Source organism: Eumetopias jubatus, unplaced genomic scaffold (genome assembly GCF_037043125.1).
Source record: "Eumetopias jubatus isolate StellerSeaLion01/CBP00866 unplaced genomic scaffold, mEumJub1_p1.0 scaffold_4, whole genome shotgun sequence".
NCBI classification, from domain to species: Eukaryota; Metazoa; Chordata; class Mammalia; order Carnivora; family Otariidae; genus Eumetopias; species Eumetopias jubatus.
This window is the reverse complement of record NW_028274810.1, coordinates 65,916,178-65,938,220: the sequence shown is the minus strand read 5'-3', so window position 1 is coordinate 65,938,220 and position 22,043 is coordinate 65,916,178. Positions and strand designations below refer to the sequence as shown.

Here is a 22,043-nt window from a genome sequence, read left to right as displayed (position 1 = left end):
TTTGCATATTTCAAAGAAAAACATTCTTACTCTTTCCCAGAGCTAATACAACACCCGTACTCATGACTGCATGATGTTTCCTTTGAGACTATGACCTTACTCCCTCTCCCTCCAGTAGTTCTCACCGTTTTCATGGATTCAGCTAAAACTTCTGTGTAGGTGACTCTTCCTTCCCTCCACACCACTCCCCTTCTTTATATATATATATATATTTTTTTTTTTCATATTTAGCTTTAGTCCCACACTCTTCTCTTTCCTTTTGGATTTTGCCAGTTAGATGGCTCCCTGAAACTCAACCTCAGCATGGCTAAAACTGAACTTATCATTTCTTTCCTTCTCAAACCCATCTCTTTATCTCATTTTTCTGTTTCTATTAATGACAGTGTTATTCTCTGAGCCACTGAAGTTTGAAAATTGAGAGTCCTTTTGGGTGATAACTTCTAAACTGCCAAATCTGGTGTGTGTGTGTGTGTGTGTGTGTGTGTGTGTGTGTGTGTGTGTGTGTGTGTGTGTGTGTGTGTGTGTGTGTGTGTGTGTGTGATGTCTTTAAATTACATCTTACTATCTCTGGTGCCCTCATATATTTCCTGAATTTATTCTCTTCATCTTATAAAAGAATACCTTTAATAAATGACCTTAGGGCATCTATAACAGTGAAAAACCTTTAATGATTTACATTTGCCTGTAGGTTGAAGTAAAACTTTTTATTAGGGGATTCCAGGCTCTCTTTGATTTGATGCCAACCTGCCTTTTCCACCTCCTGTTCCTACATGTTTCTGGTTCCGTGCTGCTACTCATGCTACTCTCTCTCAGTCCTCACCATCCCCAGTCCTCAAATTTGCTGCTGTAAGATTAATTCCAGTCATTCAAAACTCAGTGCACATATTACCTCTTCATTTCATCTCTTTCTTATCACTATAATAAAAAGTAGTCTCTTACCTCTTTAACCTCTTCTGTAATTTCCCCTTCTGTGTAGCCTATATAGCATTCTGGTATATAATATAACAGTAGCAACTAATATTTGAGCACTTCTTATGTGCCAGGAACTGCATGGACTTCACATGCATTATCTCTTATAATTATACATTATTATATAACTCATTGCCCACTTGAGATTATAAGTTTCACGAGGCAGGAGAGAACCTAACTTTTTGATAGTATTTTTCCCATTGTACCTGTGCCAAGCTCAACAGTCCCTGTCTAACCTTCTGAATATGGTTTAAGAAGCAGTATATTATAGTAGAAAATCTTTAGAGCCAGGCTGACCAGGACTAGGGTCCTGGCTCTGGCATCTTATTAGATATATAATATGGGATAAGAACTTCTTTTAAACCTCTTTTAAACCTTAGCTGATATTTAAAGGTAGGTATAAAACCTCAATCAAGTAGTTGTGTTAAGATGTTATAATATCTCTAGCACATTACATCTTATATCGTGAAGGTACTCATAAATATTAGTTCATTCTTCCTTCCATTCTGATTAACAGTAAATTCATTTAGAGCATGTCTTATACCTTTTCCCTTTCCTTCCATCTTTCCTCTTTTCTTTTCCTGTTGTTCTTGCTCTTCTGTGGGTATCTTAAGATTTATTTATTTTTTTGAGAGAGAGCATGTACACACATTGGGGGAGGGGCAGAGGGAGAGAATCTTTCAAGCAGACTCCACGCTAAGCGTGGAACCCAATGTAGGGCTCAATCCCAGGACCTATGAGATCATGACCTGAGCTGAAACCAAGAGTCAGATGCTTAATTGACTGTGCCCCTTCTATGGGTATCTTAAAATTGCAATTAGGATAGTCTGAAAATGGGAGAAAACAACTAAAATTTTCTCTCCTTTCAAATCCTACGGAAGTTGAGTTTCCAGTAGTCATTCTAAACTTGTATGTTAGCTTGTGTTATCTTTTCATGTATTTACACCCAGCTAAATTAGGACACTCCTTGAAGAGGGGGCAGAAGTGCTTTTGAGCTTCTGAATCCCTTCTTGTTAGCCTGTAAGAAGTCTTCAGTGGATATTTGATGATACTGATTAATGGAGGGAAACCTTTCAGATTCTTTATTTGCCCTAGTAAGCTTTTGTGTGAACTATATGCTGAGAGATGGCCAAGCAAAGGGATTTATCACTGGAAGAAGATAGGATGCTACATCATGTAGGTTTTGCAGTATCGTCCTTTATTATACAAAGTATAGTGAATCATAGCAGCTTGCCTGGATATCATACAGATGTAAAAAGAGTTGTATAAACGTCAGTAAACTTGGGCCTATTTTAGTACAAAACTCTTGCAAGCCCAGAATTCCAGTGTTTAAAATATTATATATATCATGTTATTTAATGTGGGCAAACAAAGCTAGGTATAAACTTCTTAGATTTAAAATCATATAGAACTAAATTTATATCCAAAAGAAAATTGCAAGTGAAATACAAACCAAACACAAAGCAATAAAATCTAAATTAACATTTATTTAATGTGATAAATAATATTGCCTTGTAAAAACGGGTCACCACTTAAAATATGAAAATGGTACTGACTCTTTGTTTGACATGAGTACACTATTGTGTACTTTAAGTTTGACATGAGTACACCACTGTGGATTATGACTGTCATCTTGCCACTTTTCTCTGTTCTGACTACTGGGAAACCTTCATTTGTACATCACATCCTATGAGGTTGTTTGGCGTTTAGTTCACACCTATGTCATTTTCATGGTCAAGGCTCTTCTGTGACTAGTAGTACTTGGTGCCAACTTGATCATAAACAAAAATGGACAATGAAATAAATTGGTACCACTTGGATTTAAGGTTGTTACTGAGATGATTCATTATACAGATTTGTGGTTATACAGATTTCTATAGTTTATCAAAATGAAAACATAAAAGAATACGGTAGATACTTTTTTAGATCCCAATTTAAAAACCTTCATGTGGATGTATACTAATTGAGTAATATAGACCTTTGCATTTTTTGCTTTTATGCTATAACTTAGTTGATATTCAAAAGAATTTTATACCAAATGGCTTCTGTGGTTGTTGTTTGGGCCAAGAAATTGGGCTATAATTGTCCTCGCCTATGTAAGTTTATGTAGGCCACTGTAGACTGCATCTTAGGTGGTTATCAAATTGGAATTTCATTGCTACTGTCTTGTAATTTTATAATTTTTGCCCTTTATTATACATTCACTGTCCATTGGCTTTGATCTCAAGGCCCTAGAGAGAAAAGGGCATGATACCTTGTGTAAGAATATGGTTGAGGGGAATAGAGAGTGCTGTTAGAAACCTTACAAGAAATGCCCCTGAATCTGTGAGTAAAACATCATTATTCATAAAGGAAAAGTGATAGAATTCAGATTGCAAATCATTATTGAAGCTGACAAAATAATAGAGCCATTTTGAAGCTTTTTTTTTTCAAAATTAGATACTTCAGTTACATATCTGCCAAACTTTTCTTATAGACAAACACAAATTTAGTATTTAAGGTGAAATTTGGGATAGTAGCTGAGAAATTAATCTTTAGTATTAGGATACCTTGATTCTACCCTCTTTTCAATAATGGCTCATGTGTCTAACTGGGTAACTAAAATTAACTGAAATCTTTTGAGTACTATTCTTGAGTGTTAAGCTACTTCACTGAAGATTAGTGTTTTGAACATTTCAGTTTTTCAATAAAGATCTGTTTTCTCCTACCACCTTAAGATTTTATTTTTGTGTCATGTAGAAAAATAAGATGTGTTTTTTCTCCCTTGAAATGCTTTGTTACCCCAAGAAAATGATTGCAATGTAGATATGTCACCTCTTCCACAGGTAAACTGGTATGGAGAAGTAGCCAGTAATACTTGGGTTTCCTATAACAAAGGAAAATTCCCCTAAGGGTTGTTACCAGTGCCATTGCTATTACTGAGGGCAGATGAATTTCTGGCTCCTAAATTGGAAGTTAGGATTCTAGGATTCATTTTTTATTCAGTTCTGTTGTTTCATCTATCTTGAACTCTTGGGAAGCAAATAAGAACAAATGGTCCAGTTTTATAGCTGCTAAAGGTTATTCTTTTAACTGCCAGAAATTTATCTGAACTGTGTGTTTTTATGGACATCTTTTAGAACTTTTATTTCCTGCCTTCTCTGTATAAAAATAAAGTTTAAAATTAAAAAAATAATGCATGTTCAATTCAGAACATATGGAGAATACAAAAAAGTTTTGTGCATTTGGTAAATACTTATATGTATTTAATGTGTTCCATGCACTACTAGTTGTAAAGGATATTGTGAATAAATGACATGTTGTCCTTGTCTTTACAGAGTTCATTCTAGTATAAAGTAGAAAATAAAAATCGTGAGGATTGAAGTGTTAAAAAACTGTTAATGACATAAGTCATGCTTCTAAAAAATTTTAAACTATGCAGAAGTATATAAAATAAAAGCAGTAGTGTTTCCCACACCCTTTCTTTAGAGATAAACACATAGTTCTCATTTGTTAACTTCTAAGGTAAAGTTAGAGCATTTAAAATGAAGAGTAATTATATAATACAAAGCCGTCTCACCCATCTTGTGGCAAGGAGCTATGTACTTCCAACCAAATTTAACAACTTGCATTGTTTTTAACTCATGTGTTTTTAATGAAATCTACAAGTTGTTTCAGAACAATGTTAAGTGACTGATGCAGGGTTTTTTGTGTAAAAATTGGGGCAATAGTGCCTAATATAAGTTTTTAAAATTAAATAGTACTAAAAGGCTCATACAGAAAAACAACAGCCTTCTGTCTCTCTGCTTTCTCTGTTCTGCTTGCTAGACTAGCTATTTTCAGCCTTTTTATTTGTTTATACTGCTGTTTCATACTATACTACCTGGCATTTATTTCATTCAAGAGACCTAATTAAGCACCTAATACATGTCAGTCCCTATGTGGAGGAGATACTTGGTGAACAAGGCAGTACACTATCATAGCCATTATGAGGTTTATAGAGGGTGTTTGTTCCGAACTTTGAATAAAATAATTCTTCAGTTTGATAATGCATTAAGAATTGCAAATAAAACAAACTTTTGGAACATGGTCACCTTGATCATGAGATGGTAAGGACTGCTTCTACCATATGGCAAGTGGTGTTTTTATTCCATATGGCCAAAGTTTCTATGTGGAAATTTATTGGCTGACTTTAGTTTTGAGACTTTCAGGTATTGGTCAGACAAAATAGTGGAGCTACATATCCTCCTTCCAAGAGTTGTCTTTTAATGTTATCTGTTCCAGTCATTTGGCCTGAGTTACAAAGCAAATTCATAGGGTAACTATGAATTTTTCCTATTTTGCTTCTTTTTTTGCTTCTGTTGCTACCAAAAGTATTTGTTGTCTATGTCTTAGGTGACACCAGAGCAAAATGTGATTTATAGGTAAACATAATTGGGCTCTCTAGCAGAAATACTATTTTTGAAAGTAGTGCATGAATTCCATTTGGTTAAAATTTTCTTTTCATCTTAATAGCTGTAGGTAAAGTTGGCCTATTTTTTGCTTGACTTGCCATTTGAAAGACCCCCTCACCCTGAATCTTAGTATTTTTGTTTTTCTCAGGTTGTTTTTTGTCTTCTTAATCATCCTATTGTATTCTTCTTTATTTTGAACGAAAACAGAAAAAGTACTAATTTAATCATGTAATAGCCTTAGTTATGTAGTTCAAAGATAAGTATTGAAGTTTTTGGTTTTTTTTTTTAATACATACGTTGGAAATCAGTTGTTATATATGGGTTTAAGGCATTGGTCCCTTAACTTTCTTCTGAAGTAACCTGTAGATGTTTTAAAAAAAAAAAAAGAAACACTTGAGTTGCCAAATTTGATTAGAAGTCATAATTTCTTGGGGTAAATTGGGTAAAGTTACCTTGTATTTTGTATTACTTTTCATTTTAAATGCTACATCTTTTATGCACACTAACTTTATACAAGGATTAGGAAATGAGAACTACATGTCTGTAACAGATAGTTATCTCTAGCATGAAACTGTGAAAAGGTAGACTTTGGACTGTAGCTGTGACCTCTTTAAATGGGTAACTAGAACCTAGAGTTTTATATATGCAGTTGAGGAAGACTCAGCTGTATTAGGAGACCATTGTAAATCATATACTCTATTGCCATTACCCCTAATCTTAACACTTAAGCCTATTAAACAACTTATGATAATTGGGTCTGCTAAAATTTTACTAAACTTTACTAAACTTTACACTAGTCTATCAAAAATGACAGTGCATTAGATTTTGAAACTACTGACCCATGATGATGGTGGTGGTGATGATGATAATGATAATGATGGGTGATGTGGAGGACACTTTAAAAATCTAATACTTTGGTAAGCACTGTTAAATACGAAGTCACTGATGACCCTTCATGGGTTTCTTTGTCTAGTTGGGGAGATAAACACATGAAGGACCTGATAAGCAAGAATGACATAAATGCGTATTGTCTCTTATGGACTCAAACAGTACAGTACATAGACAGAATTAGAGATGTAGGCCTTTTTCCCTGGCCTGGAGAACTGTTAGATCAGCCAGTATTGAATTACATCCTTTGGGCTGCTCAGGCACAAAATTAACTGCTAGAAAAGCAGATATTAAAGGAAAACTTTAAAGGGTGTTAGTGGAAGTTGTTAGACATTGACCTTGCCCCATTTGGCAAAATTAATGAATTTTTCTACATCCCTGTTTATAGTTTAATTGATATTTATCATATAGTTGATGTTTATTTTCAGAACCTATTACCATAGGAAATCCATTATTGAGCACTAATATGTGCCAGGCATGTAGCTAAATACTGAGGATATAATGTTGAACAAAATCAGTTAGATCCTTGCTTCGTTAAGCTTACAGTCTAGTGATGAACATAACATTAATGAAAGAATAATGCAGTTAGGAAGCAGAGAAGTGGTTGATGGAATTGACTGCTTGAGGGCCATTAGGGAAATTTGGGGATGATAGAAATATCCTGTCTTAATTGTGGTGGTGATTACTTGTGTGCATACATTTGTCAAAATATATTGAACTGTACATCTAAAACGGATGTGTTTTATTATATGTAAATTATAACTCAATAAGGTTAATGAAAAATAACTCAAGTACACATAAAATTATAGCTGTGGTGAGGAGAGTTGCAGGGGCCATGAGAACATATATGATAGGAAGAATTCACATAGGTGGGGAGGACAAGATGATGAATAGCCGTAAATTGAAGGGATTGGTGTCAAGGGGATAGTGTAAAATACAGAAATAACAGCCTGTGTCAAGTCCCTGAGGTTGGAAAGTCCATGGCAAATTGAAGAAACTTGAAAAAGGTCATTGTGTGTAGTGCAGAAAATGAGGTAGTGGAAGGTGTAAAATGGAGCTAGAGGGTAAGTAGGGCTAAATTTTGTAAGCCATTGTTAAAGACTGAATTGTATCCTAAGCACAGTGGAAAGCAGTTGAAGTTCTTTAATTGGTTTTGGTAGGAGGTGATGGAGTAATGAAATTGGCTTTGGAAACCAAGTACTGTGGCTCTAGTGTTAAGAATGAATTGGGGGCGCCGGGGTGGCACAGTCACTAAGCGTCTGCCTTTGGCTCAGGTCATGATCCCGGGGCGCTGGGATCGAGTCCCACATCGGGCCTCCTGCACCTCAGGAAGCCTGCTTCTCCCTCTCCCCCACTTGTGTTCCCTCTCTCGATGTGTCTCTGTCAAAGAAATAAAATCTTTTTTAAAAAAATGAATTGGAGGGGGGCACCCGGGTGGCTCAGTCATTAAGTGTCTGCCTTCAGCTCAGGTCATGATCCCAGGGTCCTGGGATAGAGCCCTACATTGGATCCCTGCTCCGCAGGAAGCGCGCTTCTCCCTCTTCCACTCCCCCTGCTTGTGTTCCCTCTCTCGCTGTGTCTATGTCAAATAAATAAAATCTTAAAAAAAAAATGAATTGGAGGAACTAGGGTGGATTCAGGAAGTTTATTCCAAGAGGCCCAGACCTATGACTGAGTGGTGGTAATGGAGAGAAGTGGACAGAATGGAGAATGTATTAAGGAGGTAAAAATGATGAACTTGATGGACTGAATATGGAATGAGGAAGGCATCATGGACTGCTAGGTTTATGGTTTGCATATTAGAGTGGACAGTAATCGCTTTCCTTTACTGATAGAGGCAGTATGGGAAGACCAGGCTTTGAGGAGTGGGTATGGCAAGAAGAGAGTGCATTTGATATTGAGCATTTTGAAAAAATTACATAAAACTGTAGGTATCTTTAACCTAGAGCGCAGCAAGCATTTATCGAGCCTTCTGTGCAGTTCACACTATGCTAGTTGTAGGGGCTAGCAATAGAGCTACAAAAATTAGATGCTTAGGAATTTAGTAGAGTTGCAGATGTATAAATAACCGGGAGGAAAAATAGTAAGAGAAAGAAAAGGAGATTGGCCTCCAGAGCAGTAGGTTAATTATTTGTCTGTGATTCCCTGCATTTTGGATGAGTCTCTGTTAAGATCCTCTAAGTCCGAACTTTTGATCTAATTTGAAGTTATGCCATTTGGTTTCTTGAAGCATCTTCACAAGCCACCTACATTCCCTTTGGAGCTGTGGCGTAACAGCAGACCCACGAAGTTTCCCGGATTTATAAAACAAGGCACGCATGCTTTTGTTTACTGAGAAAGTATCCTCCTCCCCTCTGCTCCCCCCCCCCCCCCGCCCCACGAGACACAAACAACTTTCCGGAAGTAAGCAGAAGCAGTTATCGAGATGAAACTTGGTTCCACAGCTGCCAAAATTTTAGGGACAGTGAACTAGAAGTCGGTGACTGTACGTGAAGCAGTTTTTCGTCTGTGAGGAGTCCTTCCCCAGTCACCACGTTATGGGAATTCCCAGGGCTTGAAGTTCTGAAGCCAAGCAGAGCTCCCTTGAGCAAGGACCTCCCTTTCCTGGGGAGGGCGTGAGCTCAGCTGGCAGCAGCTATATGTCCCGAAGCACAGGTCCTGTTGCGGGCTTGGGTCTCCATCACACAGCCCCCATGGCGAGCCCCGGGCGCCGTGAGGAGGCAGCCGGGGTTGGGTCTGGATCGGAGGCGGGGGGACAGGAGGACGGGGAGATGGGCTCTCCCGGGCCCACCCGTTGCTGCCGGCCCCTCCCGCTCCCTCCTGCGGGCGGCCCACTCCCTCCTCTCCATCCAAAATTAGCCTAACGGCCAATCGTCATTCGCTCACCTCCTTTACAGCAGGTGACCTATGGCCAATCGCCAGGGGTTTCTTTGCCAGGAGCCGCCAGGGCCAGCCAATCAGTGCGGCCCCTAGGCCCGGACGGGGGGTGGGACAAGGGGGTGGGGGCGGGGGGGTGTCCCGGGGGACCGGCTGAACCTGAGTGGATCGACTTCACTGCAGTGTGGGGGATACGGCCTGAGGGAGAAAAAAGGGGTGCTTGGAAGCGGCCCTCGACTCCCTCCCCTGGAGGCACAGAGGGCGGGGGCCTTGGCGAATGGCTTTCTTGCTGGCCACTTGCGGAGTGAGTAGACCCTGAGGGTCTGGGAAAGGGGCCGGCCCCCACCCCTGAGTCCCCGGGGTCCCTGCTGTCTGGCCCGGCCGGGTCGTGGCCCCGAATGTCGCTCTCTCCCTGCCTCCTTTCCGCTGCCCTCTGGGGTGAGTAGGACGACGTGGCCGCCCAGGCCCTCTCTTCTCGGGGAGCTCTCCTCACTTCTTCAAGCCGAGATGGGTTGGAGGGTGAGGCCAGGGGCCTCCTGTTTCACCGAGAGGTCATTCGCCACCAAACCAGACTGGAAGAGGGCATCTCTTTCCCCCTCCCCCCGCCTTTTTTTTTTTTTTCATTTTTGTGGAACTCACTTTCCTTTTCGAAAGCTCTCTCAAGCTATAAACACAAAAGTTAAGCTTTCCCATAATGTGAAAGCTTAATTTTGACCAGTTACCCGTTGATAGAGGCTCCAGTTGCAGGCCAAACATTTTCTGTTTTATTTTTGGCACTGTGTTCTTCCAGCCTGGCCTAGTACTTTCGTGTTTAATAATTATAGGCGCTATGGTTTGTGAGTATGTGTGTGGGGAGGGGAGTGGTTTTACGCTTCTTGAGTAGCTTGTGCAAAAAAATACTGAAAACTTTGGAATAGTGTGAGGTTCTCAAAAACTGGAGGGAACGGTTTAGGTTCTCAGTACAGCTCAGTTATGGAAAGTTGAGTATAATGAATAGTCTAGGAAGCATGTTTGAATCACGCATTTTTTTCAGCATTCATACTGTACTTCACAAGTATTTTTGTTAGGAGTGAGAAATGTATTGAAGCAGAAAAGTTTTTGCTCATTTTAAGTAACATTTGGTTTTGCTTGTCAAATTGTTTACGTTTAGCTGTGTTCAGGAAATTAAAAACAAATCAAGTAATTATCTCTTCCAGGTTTTAGTAGAGATGTTTAGAGATGTAATTACAGTTTTAAGAACCTTTGTAGTGAAATTTAAATTGGAAATTCTAGTCCACTATGAATCATCTTTCAGAACATTGCCTGTATTGCACTAAGCGATAAAACCCTTTAATGAATAGTAACATCTCTCATTTTCTTAAAATTTTTTTAACTTTCATTTTTTGTGCAGCCCAGCCAGAAGCAACTTAAATAAAAATACTTTATTACCTTTCCTAGCTCAGGGACGATATAAACCACCAAAAATCAGACTTTTAGTCTGAGAGCTGAAATGAAAAATAAGAAATATCCCAGAGAAGCCAGATAGGTTTCCAAAGTGTCCTGAGGATTTTTTGTTTGTTTGTTTTTTGTTTTAAGATTTTATTTATTTATTTGACAGAGAGACAGTGAGAGAGGGAACACAAGCAGGGGGAGTGGGAGAGGAAGAAGCAGGTTTCCCCGCGGAGCAGGGAGCCTGATGCAGGGTTTGATCCCAGGACCCTGGGATTATGACCTGAGCCAAAGGCAGACGCTTAACGACTGAAACACCCAGGCACCCCCTGAGTTTGTTTTTGACGGAGATGGCATTATGCTTGAAGTGCCCCTTAGTAAATACTAGGCTGCAAAGACTATTGGTCACATCAATTTTGATATTTCTAACGTTCTAGGTGGTATTTTTTTTAGTGCAAAAAGATTATATTCAGTAGTAATCTACTCAGCCATCCCCACATAAGAAGATGAGCAAGGAATTTAAGTTTGGATCAGCCAGGAAAAAGCATTGTGATCCAGCCCTATTCCGTTGGTCAGGCAGTTATATAGTTTGCGGTCTATTGCTTGAGAAAGATATTCTGAAAAGCAAATCCTAGCATGTCCCCTGGGATATGTCAAGTTTTATCAGTATCTAGACTTTGTAGTATGGAGTGATAATTGATGTTTATGAGGATTCTATAGAAAAAGACAGTTTTAATGATTACTATTATGTGGTTAGCATACAAATTATATTTAGGAAGATTTTTCAATAAAGATTTAAACAAAGATTATGTTTGAAAGAATAGTTCTTAGCCTGAAAAATATAATTAAGCCAAGTATCTCTCCCTAAATATTTTAATTAATTGAAGTTCCACCATACATAGGCAATTGGTCATTTAAAGCTATTGCCCACCTCCCTTATTTTCCATGTCTAGTCACCAGATCCTGTTAAATTCGCCTTGGTAATATCTCTTCAATTTATCCTTTTTCCACTTGATAATCGTTTAATTCAGGCTCTCATAATCTCTCACCTAGACTTTTGCAAAGCCTTCTAACTAGTCTTCCCTCTACCTGTACTGTTTATCTCAAATCAAATCAGACCGAGTCATTCCTATGCTTAAAAATCTGTTTTGAATCCATTTGCCAGTCAGCTGCCTATCAAGCCCTTCAAGGCACTTCACAACCTGGCCCTAATTTATCTCTTTTTAGTCTGAACTCAGCTGCAGGTGCTCTACCCAAGCTGTCCACTCCAGCACTGTGAACTATTAATCATTTAGAACATGACTTAGCCTCTCAGCTCTTTGTCCTTTCACAGCCTTTCCCCTCTTGCTTGGAATTATAATTGCTCAGAATTCTAGCAAGTGATAAACCTCCAGTTCTTCCTTTAACATACAGTTCATATGTTATTTTTCTTTAATGTTTTCCTTCAGGCAGACCAGTTAAAGTTACTCTTATCCTTTGTGTGCTACTATAACACTCTGTTCATATCTCTATAGACAGGTAGGTTGTATTGTAGATTTTTTGTTCACATGTCTGATTCTTGCATTACACCCTAACCTCTAGAGGTCAGAGGTCCTTACTCATCTTTGTATTTCCAGGGCCTTTGTCCATAGTCCGGTGCTTGGCACATAGTAGGTACTCACTGAATGCTTGTTAAATGATTAAAATATGTGACTTAATGATGTTCTAAGTGTGCAGACCTTTGTCTCACTTGTACTGGAGTTAGGTTTATCCCTGTAAGGTAGAAATATTTCCTAAGTCCCCAGGCTCCCTGATTGCTGCCACAGCTGAGAGAGGGGATTGGAGAAAATGTTTAGAAACAGTGTTTTAAATGGTGAGCAGATTCCTAGGCAAATCCCCTCCCCCATCCAAATGATCTCTAATATGGTTTAAAGAATACTGATGGCAGTACCAGCACTAATTAGTTCTACTGTAGTTAGTATCATAGGAAGTCAGAGCATGTTGCTTGGAAGGGGCGAAATTTGAGCTCATTCCAGAAGATTAGGTAATGAAATTATATTTGCTGTTTTCTGCTTTGTTGTTAAAGATGTCCTTTGAAGACCATGACAGTACCTGGCACATAACAGATATTAAGTGAATATTTGTGTCATAAAGGAATGGTTGGGGTGTGTGTGTGTGTGTGTGTGTGAGAGAGAGAAACAGAGACTTGTAGTCCTTTTACATTGGAGTTCATTTATTTCTGGAGACACCTTTAAGAACTTCACTTCTTTGCTATATTGACCAGGCACCTCATTTTGTTTTTTCCAAAATGTGCCACTTCAGTCAAGTTATTCTACTACTTACTTGATTGGTTCTTTGCATTCTCTGTATTCCAAAACATGTTTTAAAATCTGGTTGCATTGGTCTTTCTCACTCAGTTTCAAGGTGACACTAAATGATAGTTTGCTTGTGTTTTAACATTCTTTGTCATACTGTGCAGGACTTGGCTGCAGTTGGAACCTGTAAGTTCTTATTGTCTTTATTTAAATGGAAAAAAAATTTTTTAAAGGAGTGGACCCCAGGTTTTTCAAATATGGTAAGGTATTTACTCACCTGATGAATGTGGTTATTTACCTGGAGATACTGGCTTCACAGACTCCTAGAATTGGAAGGGATCTTAAAGTTTTAATACAACCGCTACCTTTTTTTTTTTTTTAAGATTTTATTTATTTATTTGAGGGTGAGGGGAGAAGAAGACTCCCTGCTATGCAAGGACACAGGGCTCAATCCCGGGACTTTGGGATCATGACCTGAGCTGAAGGTAGACACTTAACCGACTGAGCCACCCAGACGCCCCTAACCTCTACCTCTTTTTATAGTGGAGAGAACAGTCTCAGAGAAGCCAACTGACTTGCCCAAGGTCACACAGAGACTACAATAACTAGGATTAGAGCCCAGTGATTCTTGCTCTTTTGACTCTAGAGAGAACCAGAGTGCTACCCTGCTGCTGCTCTCCATCCATTGCTCTCCTCGCTCCCCAAAACTTAGTAATTTTTCCAGTTCAGCCACTAATTTTTATTTCCTTTCAGATTCAGTATCTGGATATAAAAAATATCTTTTCCCAGAGCATATTGTTCCTCATTTGGCTTCCTTCTGCTTTCCAGCCTCTCTCTGTGCTTATACTAACCCTTAGCCTGCGAGTATGCCTTTTCTGGTTATTCTCCATTTTCCTGCAGATTCCTTCTTTGCCCTTCTCTGCTCTTTGCTCCAGGAGGCTTACATTTATAGCCTGCATCACCTGAAGTTCTTTCTCCTTTGGATTCTTGTTGGGGTTAGCTAATGGGAGGCAGTGCCAGAAGATGGAAGGAAGAAAAGAGAGAACTCTTGGGGTATTTATTCCTCTTGCTCCTCTGTTTTGATATGTTTTTAGCAGTGCCTATGCACCATAACTAGAGTGTCCTTTGAGTAGCTCCAGTTGGTCCTTGGTAACAGTTTCCTTCTTTGTTCATTCAGCCTTGGGATGGTGAAGGCTTCCTGCTGTTCCTTTTCCTGGGTACCTCAGCATCCCTTGTTAGTTTACCTAACCCTGCCCTCATTTCTATGGTACTTCATTAAAGAGAAGTTGAAATATTCCATTTCATTATGCTATTTCCAGGCTCTGTCCACTGCTGTCATACTTTTCCCCTCACATCTGTGTCCACATCTTGTACTTCACAATGCTGCCTCTGTGAAACCCTTCTCATCCCCTCAACTTTGCCCTCTGCTCTCTTAGTACTTTTCTTATAACTCTTATTTTACCATGCTTGAATCAGTTATTTGTAGATAGATGTTTATCTTCTCTTAGATATTTGAAACTCTTAGGGCAGAGTCTATAGCTGCTTCATCTTGGCATCTCCAGAATACCCATCACAGTGCAATAGTCAAAAGAGATACCCAGTGAATAAATCATAATTGTAACACTGAATTCCAACCCCAGAGCAGCAGTACAGGTTTCCCCTACTATTGGAAAGTAGAGTGTTCCTGTGAAACCTTTCCTAAGTCAAAATGGTATAAAGTGAAGAAGCAATTACCATTAATTTATATGGAAAGATTTTTGAGCAATCCCAGGCCCTAAAAATAACCTCTTGGGCTTTTCTAACACCTTAGGACATGTCTTGCTAATGGATACACAAAAAATTGAGATAAAGCACAAATGCTCACAAAGTTCACAGCTGTGGCAGCTTATGGGTGAGATGCTGAGTGTAGTTCCCAGAGAAGGAGCTTGGCTGTGCCACTCTTGCTTGGGGTATTCACGGCCTCTAACAGCTTGCTGCAAAACAAATGCTGAATGCTGTTTTTGCTTTTTGCCTTTTTTTTTTTTTTTCATAAAAGCAGATATCCTCTTCAGATTTCTTTTGGTTAGTGAAAACAGGTACTGATAAAGGTCTTTTGTAAAAGCACAGTGGTAACTCAGACTTTTGAAAGTTGAGGTGATACCTGCATGTGTAAAACTGCTCGTGAGAGGATTTTCATGAGAAGAATGAGTTTTTTGGGACAAGTCAATTGTCATTGCCTGGTCTTACTTCTTGTACTGCCTGCATAATACAGTGTCTTACCTTTTATTTAATTTCTTTTTCTACTTAAAAACTTTCAGTTGGCATTAAAAAAGTCAGCATCCATACTTGTAATAAATCCTTTAGAGTAAATGAGTTATTTATGCTTTTTTCATGAATATACTCAATTATAATTTCTTTGAATACTTATTGCTTAAATGCTAGCAGGTAGGCACATTTCAGAATTCCTTCATTCATTCATTTACAAAATTTTCATGGAGCACTTGTTACAAACCAAGCACTGGCCTTGGGGATACAGTTGAGAACAACACTAAGTCCTGTCCTGATATATTCTAGTCTTGTTTTAAATCATCTTGATAGATTACTGACCACAATTAAACTAAGTTAGGGTAATTTTATCTTACACTTTTGGGGGGAGGGAGTGGGAGAGAGAACCTTAAGCAGGCTTTACACCCAGCGCAGAGCCCGACTTTATCTCAAACCCCGAGATCATGACCTGAGCTGAAATCAAGAGTCCATTGCTCAACTGACTGAGCCACCCAGTTGCCCCTATATTACACTTTTAACAGCTTTAGCAAAAACTGAACCTGTTCCTTCTGTGTAATGTTCACTGACAGCTAAAATCAGATATACAAAAACTGTTTTTGGTGTATATAATTTTGAAGGGATAAATGTCAAACCAATTACAGTATGTATGCTTTTCAGTTCAGCATTGTTTTTGTTCTATTTTGTTTGGTTTGTGTGAGGTCTAAGCCTTTTAGTACTGTCTGTTGGTCTGACTAGTTCATCAATTAGCTCCCCTTGGGTGGTGTTTAATTTTCAGTGTGTTATGTTTTGCTGTACAGAGAGATCCAGGTTTGTCAGAGGAATGTATCAAGTTTTGTTTTTTAAAACATTTCATGATCAAAATTTTAACAGCTTTTATGCTATGTAAGAGAATTTTGCAGTTATTTCAAAACTTGACCTACTAAAATACTTAAAGAATTCATGTTAGAATATGAGTTTCTCCTAGTTATGCATAGAGCAAATCTCCAGTATTTACCTAAAACTTTGCTTTTTGGTGGACCCTTAATAGTAGTGAGACTTCTTTGCTTTCCAGAATGCTGTTAAACTGAATGATAGGTAGTAATCTGGAGTTGGAGAGAGGAAGAATGTATTTTTTTCCATCCCATACTAGTAAGCCACTCAGAGCTTGTATAGATCTTGGAATGAGTTAACCTATGACTTTTAAGAAAGATACGTACAGTAGCCTGACCAACTAGTGGGTGAAAAGAAAAGCTTTGGCTGATAGCCAGCACCACATGGTCAAACAGTGCTTTGTTAGAGGGAGTGATGTAGATGTTTTTTTTATGAGTTTACTTTCTCGAATGTTGAGTCATTATTATGGTATTGGCAGGAAGGATGTAGAAAAAAAATTAGGTATTCTTCGTTCTACTGGCTATTTTTCTTCTTGGCGTTTATTCCAGTGTAGTGTAGATTGCTAATTTTTTAGTGCTTTTTTTTTTCTCCAAGTTTGTGCTTTTTGTCTGTAAATGATGTTATAAATTTGTTATGCTACATTTTGCTTGGAAAGGTGTACCTGAGCAGCTGTATTGCCAGATTTACTCTCAAGACATAGGATTTTTGTAGATAATTTTAAGAGAATAAAGCTGATTGATTTTGCAAGCTAAAACAGTTATAAAACTTTTGAAAAATATTTATAAACTTGCACAGTTTCCAAATATTTTTACATAAGCTTTTGAATTAAATGTATACTTTTAAAAATCAGACAAGTGAATGTATAAAGTAAAAATTATGAGTCCCTGTCTCAATCCCAGTCCCCAGTATTAATATATGATGTGTTTCATGGTTTTGCTTCTTGTGTTTTATTTGAGGAGGTTGTGTGTATAAATAAAATAACTTTAAAAAAATGTAACTTCTATATTATTCATGTGTCCATTTACCTAGCATAATGTAAGCACCCAGTTAATACTCATTGAATTCTGGTGGAGCTTTATTTCTGTAATTGGCTTTCTATATTCAGAGCCTGTAAACTTACATTTCATTTAAAATAATTTTTTAAGTTATTTCCTGCATTCTGACACTTCAGAGGCAATCGTACATGCCTTCTAGACATTTTTATCTCTAAAAGGCTAGATACATCCTTTATGGAGAAGGAGCCCATGTAATTTATTAACCAAACTGGAGCACTTTTGAGAGGGAGGGAGGCTGCTAATTTTCTGAGACAATAGGCATAAAGATTGATGACCCCAGACAAACTAGGGTATATGGTTATCCTATTCATAAACTTCAGTTTTTATTTGTTTTATTTAGATTTTGACAAGACTTTTTATATGACTTTATTGAGTAAATTGAGGTTTTTTTTTTTGTCTTTTGGAAAGACAAGCTATCAATGATTTAAAAATAGAGGAAAATGGTGCAAATCCCAAACCTTTTTTGTGCAGCTGTTTGAGTAACCAAATAGCTTTATGGAATCAATATTAGTATTTTCTTCTGTAAGTCAAATGGTTACATAATAGTGTCAGTATTAGATGAAGAGATCATGAAGAATAAGCAGTTGTGCTAAGAGTTATGATTAAGTTCATGAATTTTGACACAGATATCTGTACCTGATTCCTGTTTAACGAAGTAACTCTCTTTCCCGACTATATGAGCAATTCAGATTTGTGGTATATGTATGCTTTTAAACAGAAACTTCATACTATGCATAAACCATTTTTTTTAAATTTAAAGATAAAAGTGATTCTGTTTTTTGAAGAGCTGGTATACTTTCAAAAATCAGTTTATGGTGGAAAAAGGCTTTATATTGTTGACCCTTTGTTACCAAGGTAATAATTCAGTACAATTTACCTTTTATAATTCAGGCATAATACCCAATCCTTTTCTGAAAATCTTACATGGAATTTTTTTCTGATCTGTTTCCTAGAACTATTATTTTATGAGTTGGTGTATTGCTCATCCTTTTTTTATTACTATTTATCTTCAGAGTTTATCAAGTTACTGTTTTCCTTTTTTAAAGGAATGTTATACAATTTAACTTATGCTTATATCCTTTAATTGATTATGGATCTCTCTCAAAATTGTTTTATGGTATTATCTGGTTAATCAGTTTTGGTTTTATCCATCAGTTATTGAGTGCTCTCTTTATGTTAGGCACTGCTTTAGGGCCTGGAGATGCAGTAGTGAATTCTGGTTATTTATGATTCCAAATTATGAAGAGGAAGTAGAAGACTTACTCCTGTGTTACTTTACACATGTTCTTTCATCTATCCAACAACTTTGAATGGTTTTTTATTATGCCCATCCCTAGATGAGAAAATGGGGATGGAGAAAGTAGCTTGGCCAGATCATATGGGTTAGGAAGTTGCAGATTCAGGATTTAAAACTATCAGTCTGACCTTAAAGCTGTGCTCATTTTAACTACATCAAGCCTTCTTCAGGCCATTTTTAGATTACATTTTAGTGCTCTTATACCATGAATTCTTTTCAGATATTATTGTGATTTAAGAGAAAAGTGTAATGGATTGAAGTCAAAGGAATAGGTTGAAATCCCAATTAAGGAAAACCCCCACTTCATGATTTGAGTAAATGCTTATAAAATAGGGTTAATGTCTGTGTACCTTACTGTCTTGTGATAATCAAATGACAAAACTAATTAAGTGTCTAGCAGAGGATCTAGTACTCTGAAAATTTTTTTAATATATAATGTGCATCCATGGTGAATCCATGGTGTTAGAACTATTCACTTAGAGAACTACAGAAAAAGACCTTACCTTTTAGGATATTCTTGGGGTACCTAGCGTGCTGGTAAAATAACTGTAGCTACCATGTTGATAAAAGAGAACCTGATTTGGAGCCTTAGATTATCAGAACATTGACTTAAATGGAAAATAGCCGGAAGTTACAGTGAAGGAAAGCATGTAGTAATGGGCTCAATTTTGTTGACAGTTTCAAATTTATAATCTTCGCTCCAAATGAATTGATAGTTGAGTATTCTTTAGGATTAAAACTAGAAAGTCTTGCCCTGAGAAATTCCCTATATCTCTAAATCCAGTTCTTCCTTTAGCTGAAGTGGTTAAACCACAGAGACAATAGGGATTATAAATTATAAATGTTTCCAAATTTTTAGTAATTCCAGGAGATAACATAGTATACTCCACATAAAATCGTGATCTCAGTAATATTTCTGGTTTCTTTAATATACTTTTTTCATCATTAAACCAACTTAAAAGTCATTTGGTAAGGAGACAAATGGTATCATTTCTCAAAAAACTTAATTTGCTGACAAATTTCGAAGGAACAGAAAAGCCATTAAGTTTGGCATAATGTGTTTTTTTTTTAACTTGTCATTTGCTGCTCATGTACCTACTTTTCCTCTGAATAGTTACAGATTTTTCTCTTATTATTCCTTTACTTAATTATTGATGTCAGACTCACAGCATGGTAAAGTAACTTTCTATTCTCTCTTTTCCTTACTTTTATGGAAGATCAGTACCACACTTGCTTTTTTCCAGTCTTCTGGTATCTCTCCAGTTCTTGAATTTTCAAAAATAATTGTAAGTGATTCAATTGTAAGTATGCTCTATACTTCTTTCATTGGATGAAAGCATATCTGTGATGCATGTCATCTCAAATTGCTAATTGTGAACATAAACTTTCCAGATACTCTTGTATTTAAATCAAAACGACATTTCTGCAGAGTTTTCATTATTTTAATTATAGGGTATGTGTTTTGCTAATTTTTAAAAATCACCTACTTTTGTCTGGATTCATGTTTATTTTTCATTAGGAGGCTTGTTTTTGGGGGGGGTTTTGGAGGGGTTTTCCTTTGTTAAATTTTTAAGCTGTTACTCCCCTTTATGGTTCTACTGATAACTTATCCTGCGTTCTTGTTGTTCTGAACTTTTCTGTGAGAATTACATGAACTAATTTCTCTATTTTCCTTTTCTCCTTTTGCAACATATTTTTATTATATACTGTTTTTTCCTATGTAAGAAAACACTGAATATAGGGTGCTTAGTCCTTTACATTTTTGTTGTAAAATAAGATTTGGTAGGAAAATAATTACTCATTTGTTAATTTCTTTCTACAATGTTGTTATTCAGCCATAGCCCTTCCTGTTCTGTTATTCTCCTCAGTTCCTCAAATTACTCATGACTTTATTTCCTGATTCTGACCTCAACAAGACCTTAAACCACCTTTTACCACCTTAACCTCCACTGTTCATTACTCTTCCTCTGTCACCAGGAATTACTTAAAAGCTCTTATTCCCTGCCTCAAAAACTGCCTTTAGTACTGTTGTACTAAAAAAGTACCTCTACAAAGCAGCTACAGTTCATACGTTTTTCAGACAGTTTTAAGGACATCCTTGCAATACTTTTTTTTTTAAATAGAGGTGAAGCATTTGGTTATATGTACGTATAAATAGTGTTTAATGTCCTAACTAAAGTTATTAATAGGAATTCATTTAATTTTGCTGACATTTGTTAGCTTTGAAGTGCCTTCTGAGAAGTGATGCTATTCAGTATAAATATTAGAAAGATAGTAGGAGGTACTTATATACAGCTTTGAGGTAGTTTGATATTCATTTCTGCCAGTCTAGATACTATTTTTGAAGTTGGGTCAGATGTTTCTCTCTCTATATATTTTGAACTGGATGCATAGGTCCTGGCTGATGTAGAATCGTGTTACTCTCTTTGACTTTAAAAATGTACTGTAGCTTTCTTTATTAGCAAATATTCTTGAAGACTAGAGACTATTTTGTTTTAGTATATTTGCCACATAAATGGTTTTTTTTCTTTACATAGATTGCTACTTTTATGGATTTATCTAATTTATAGATTGGGTTTAATTTCTGTTCTAGTTTAACTTCTTTTATACCGCAGACCATTTACCTTTATTTCTCTGTAATAGTTGTGTTTAACTTAAACTTTAAATGACACAGAAGTCATCAAGTGAGAAATATGGCTCATCAATATAGTAAATTAGGGAGCAGCAACCTCTTTGGTTCTGACTGCCAGTAGGGCAGCATAACCACTCACAAAGTGTCCACAAAGGACATGGACAAAAAAGAAGGAAAGAAAGACAGGAAGAAGGGAGTGAGGGAGTAGACAAAGGGGAGGAGGAAGAAAACAGAAAGGCTAGAGAACTCCAGGCTAGGGGAGGGGTCATGGGAAGACCAGATCAGGATCACCGCATCAGCACTTGTCAGACACAGCAGTCAGTGCCACCTACATTTATTCAAGACTGAACTAGCCCTGGGGGTTATAGTGTTGAATGAGTGGCACAGAGAATGTGTATCTGCTTAACTCCCAACCTGCTTCTTCTACAAGATGTTCCTGTTAGAAGTATGAAGTCACACCCTGTCTTAAAGGATCTTCTCTGTTCCGAGTTCTTTTCAAAGGAAGACCATTCTCAAAATGGTGTAAAGGACTATATTCTGATGATTTGTTTTAAAGCAAAACTCCATTAAAAAGGACATGAGTAAGTGTAGGGTTTTATATTGTAAATGTTAAATAGAAAGAGGAACAGTTACTACTTCAAGGGAATTTTTATGAAATAGTATATATTAGGAGGTAATGAGTCCCTTGTCTGTTGAGATACTCAAGTGAAGACTAGAAGACTTTCAAAAACATTGTAAAAGTCACTTTGAGGGGGAGGTTGGACTAGATGGCTTTGTTTCTGTGTACTGTAAGTCATAATATGTAGCAAAAACTTGTATTTTCTTCTTGTGTGCATTATTCTTACAAGAGTTGAGGAAACAGTTTAATCTCAGTTGTCCATGTTATTGATAAATATGTGCATATTATTTTATTGATTGCAGTTGGGGCAACTATATATGGAGATTTTCTTTTTAAGTACACCAAAGATGTATGGATTACTGTACCAGGGAGTTTAGGCCAGTTCTGGGATTTTACGCTAATAACTCTAGTTATAA

General features: G+C 37.3%; 1 protein-coding gene across 5 annotated transcripts in view; it reads left to right on the top strand.

Moving 5' to 3' along the window:
* Positions 1-22,043, top strand: part of OSBPL9 (oxysterol binding protein like 9) — a 176,250-nt gene that overhangs the window by 97,489 nt on the left and 56,718 nt on the right. The window contains exon 1 of one of the 5 annotated variants that reach the window (XM_028106814.2): positions 9,307-9,471. The exons of 3 other annotated variants lie outside the window; for them this stretch is intronic. In XM_028106814.2, the coding sequence (XP_027962615.1) occupies positions 9,445-9,471 (27 nt within the window). In that variant the 5' untranslated portion in view covers positions 9,307-9,444. One more of the 5 variants, XM_028106816.2, reaches the window with a different exon arrangement.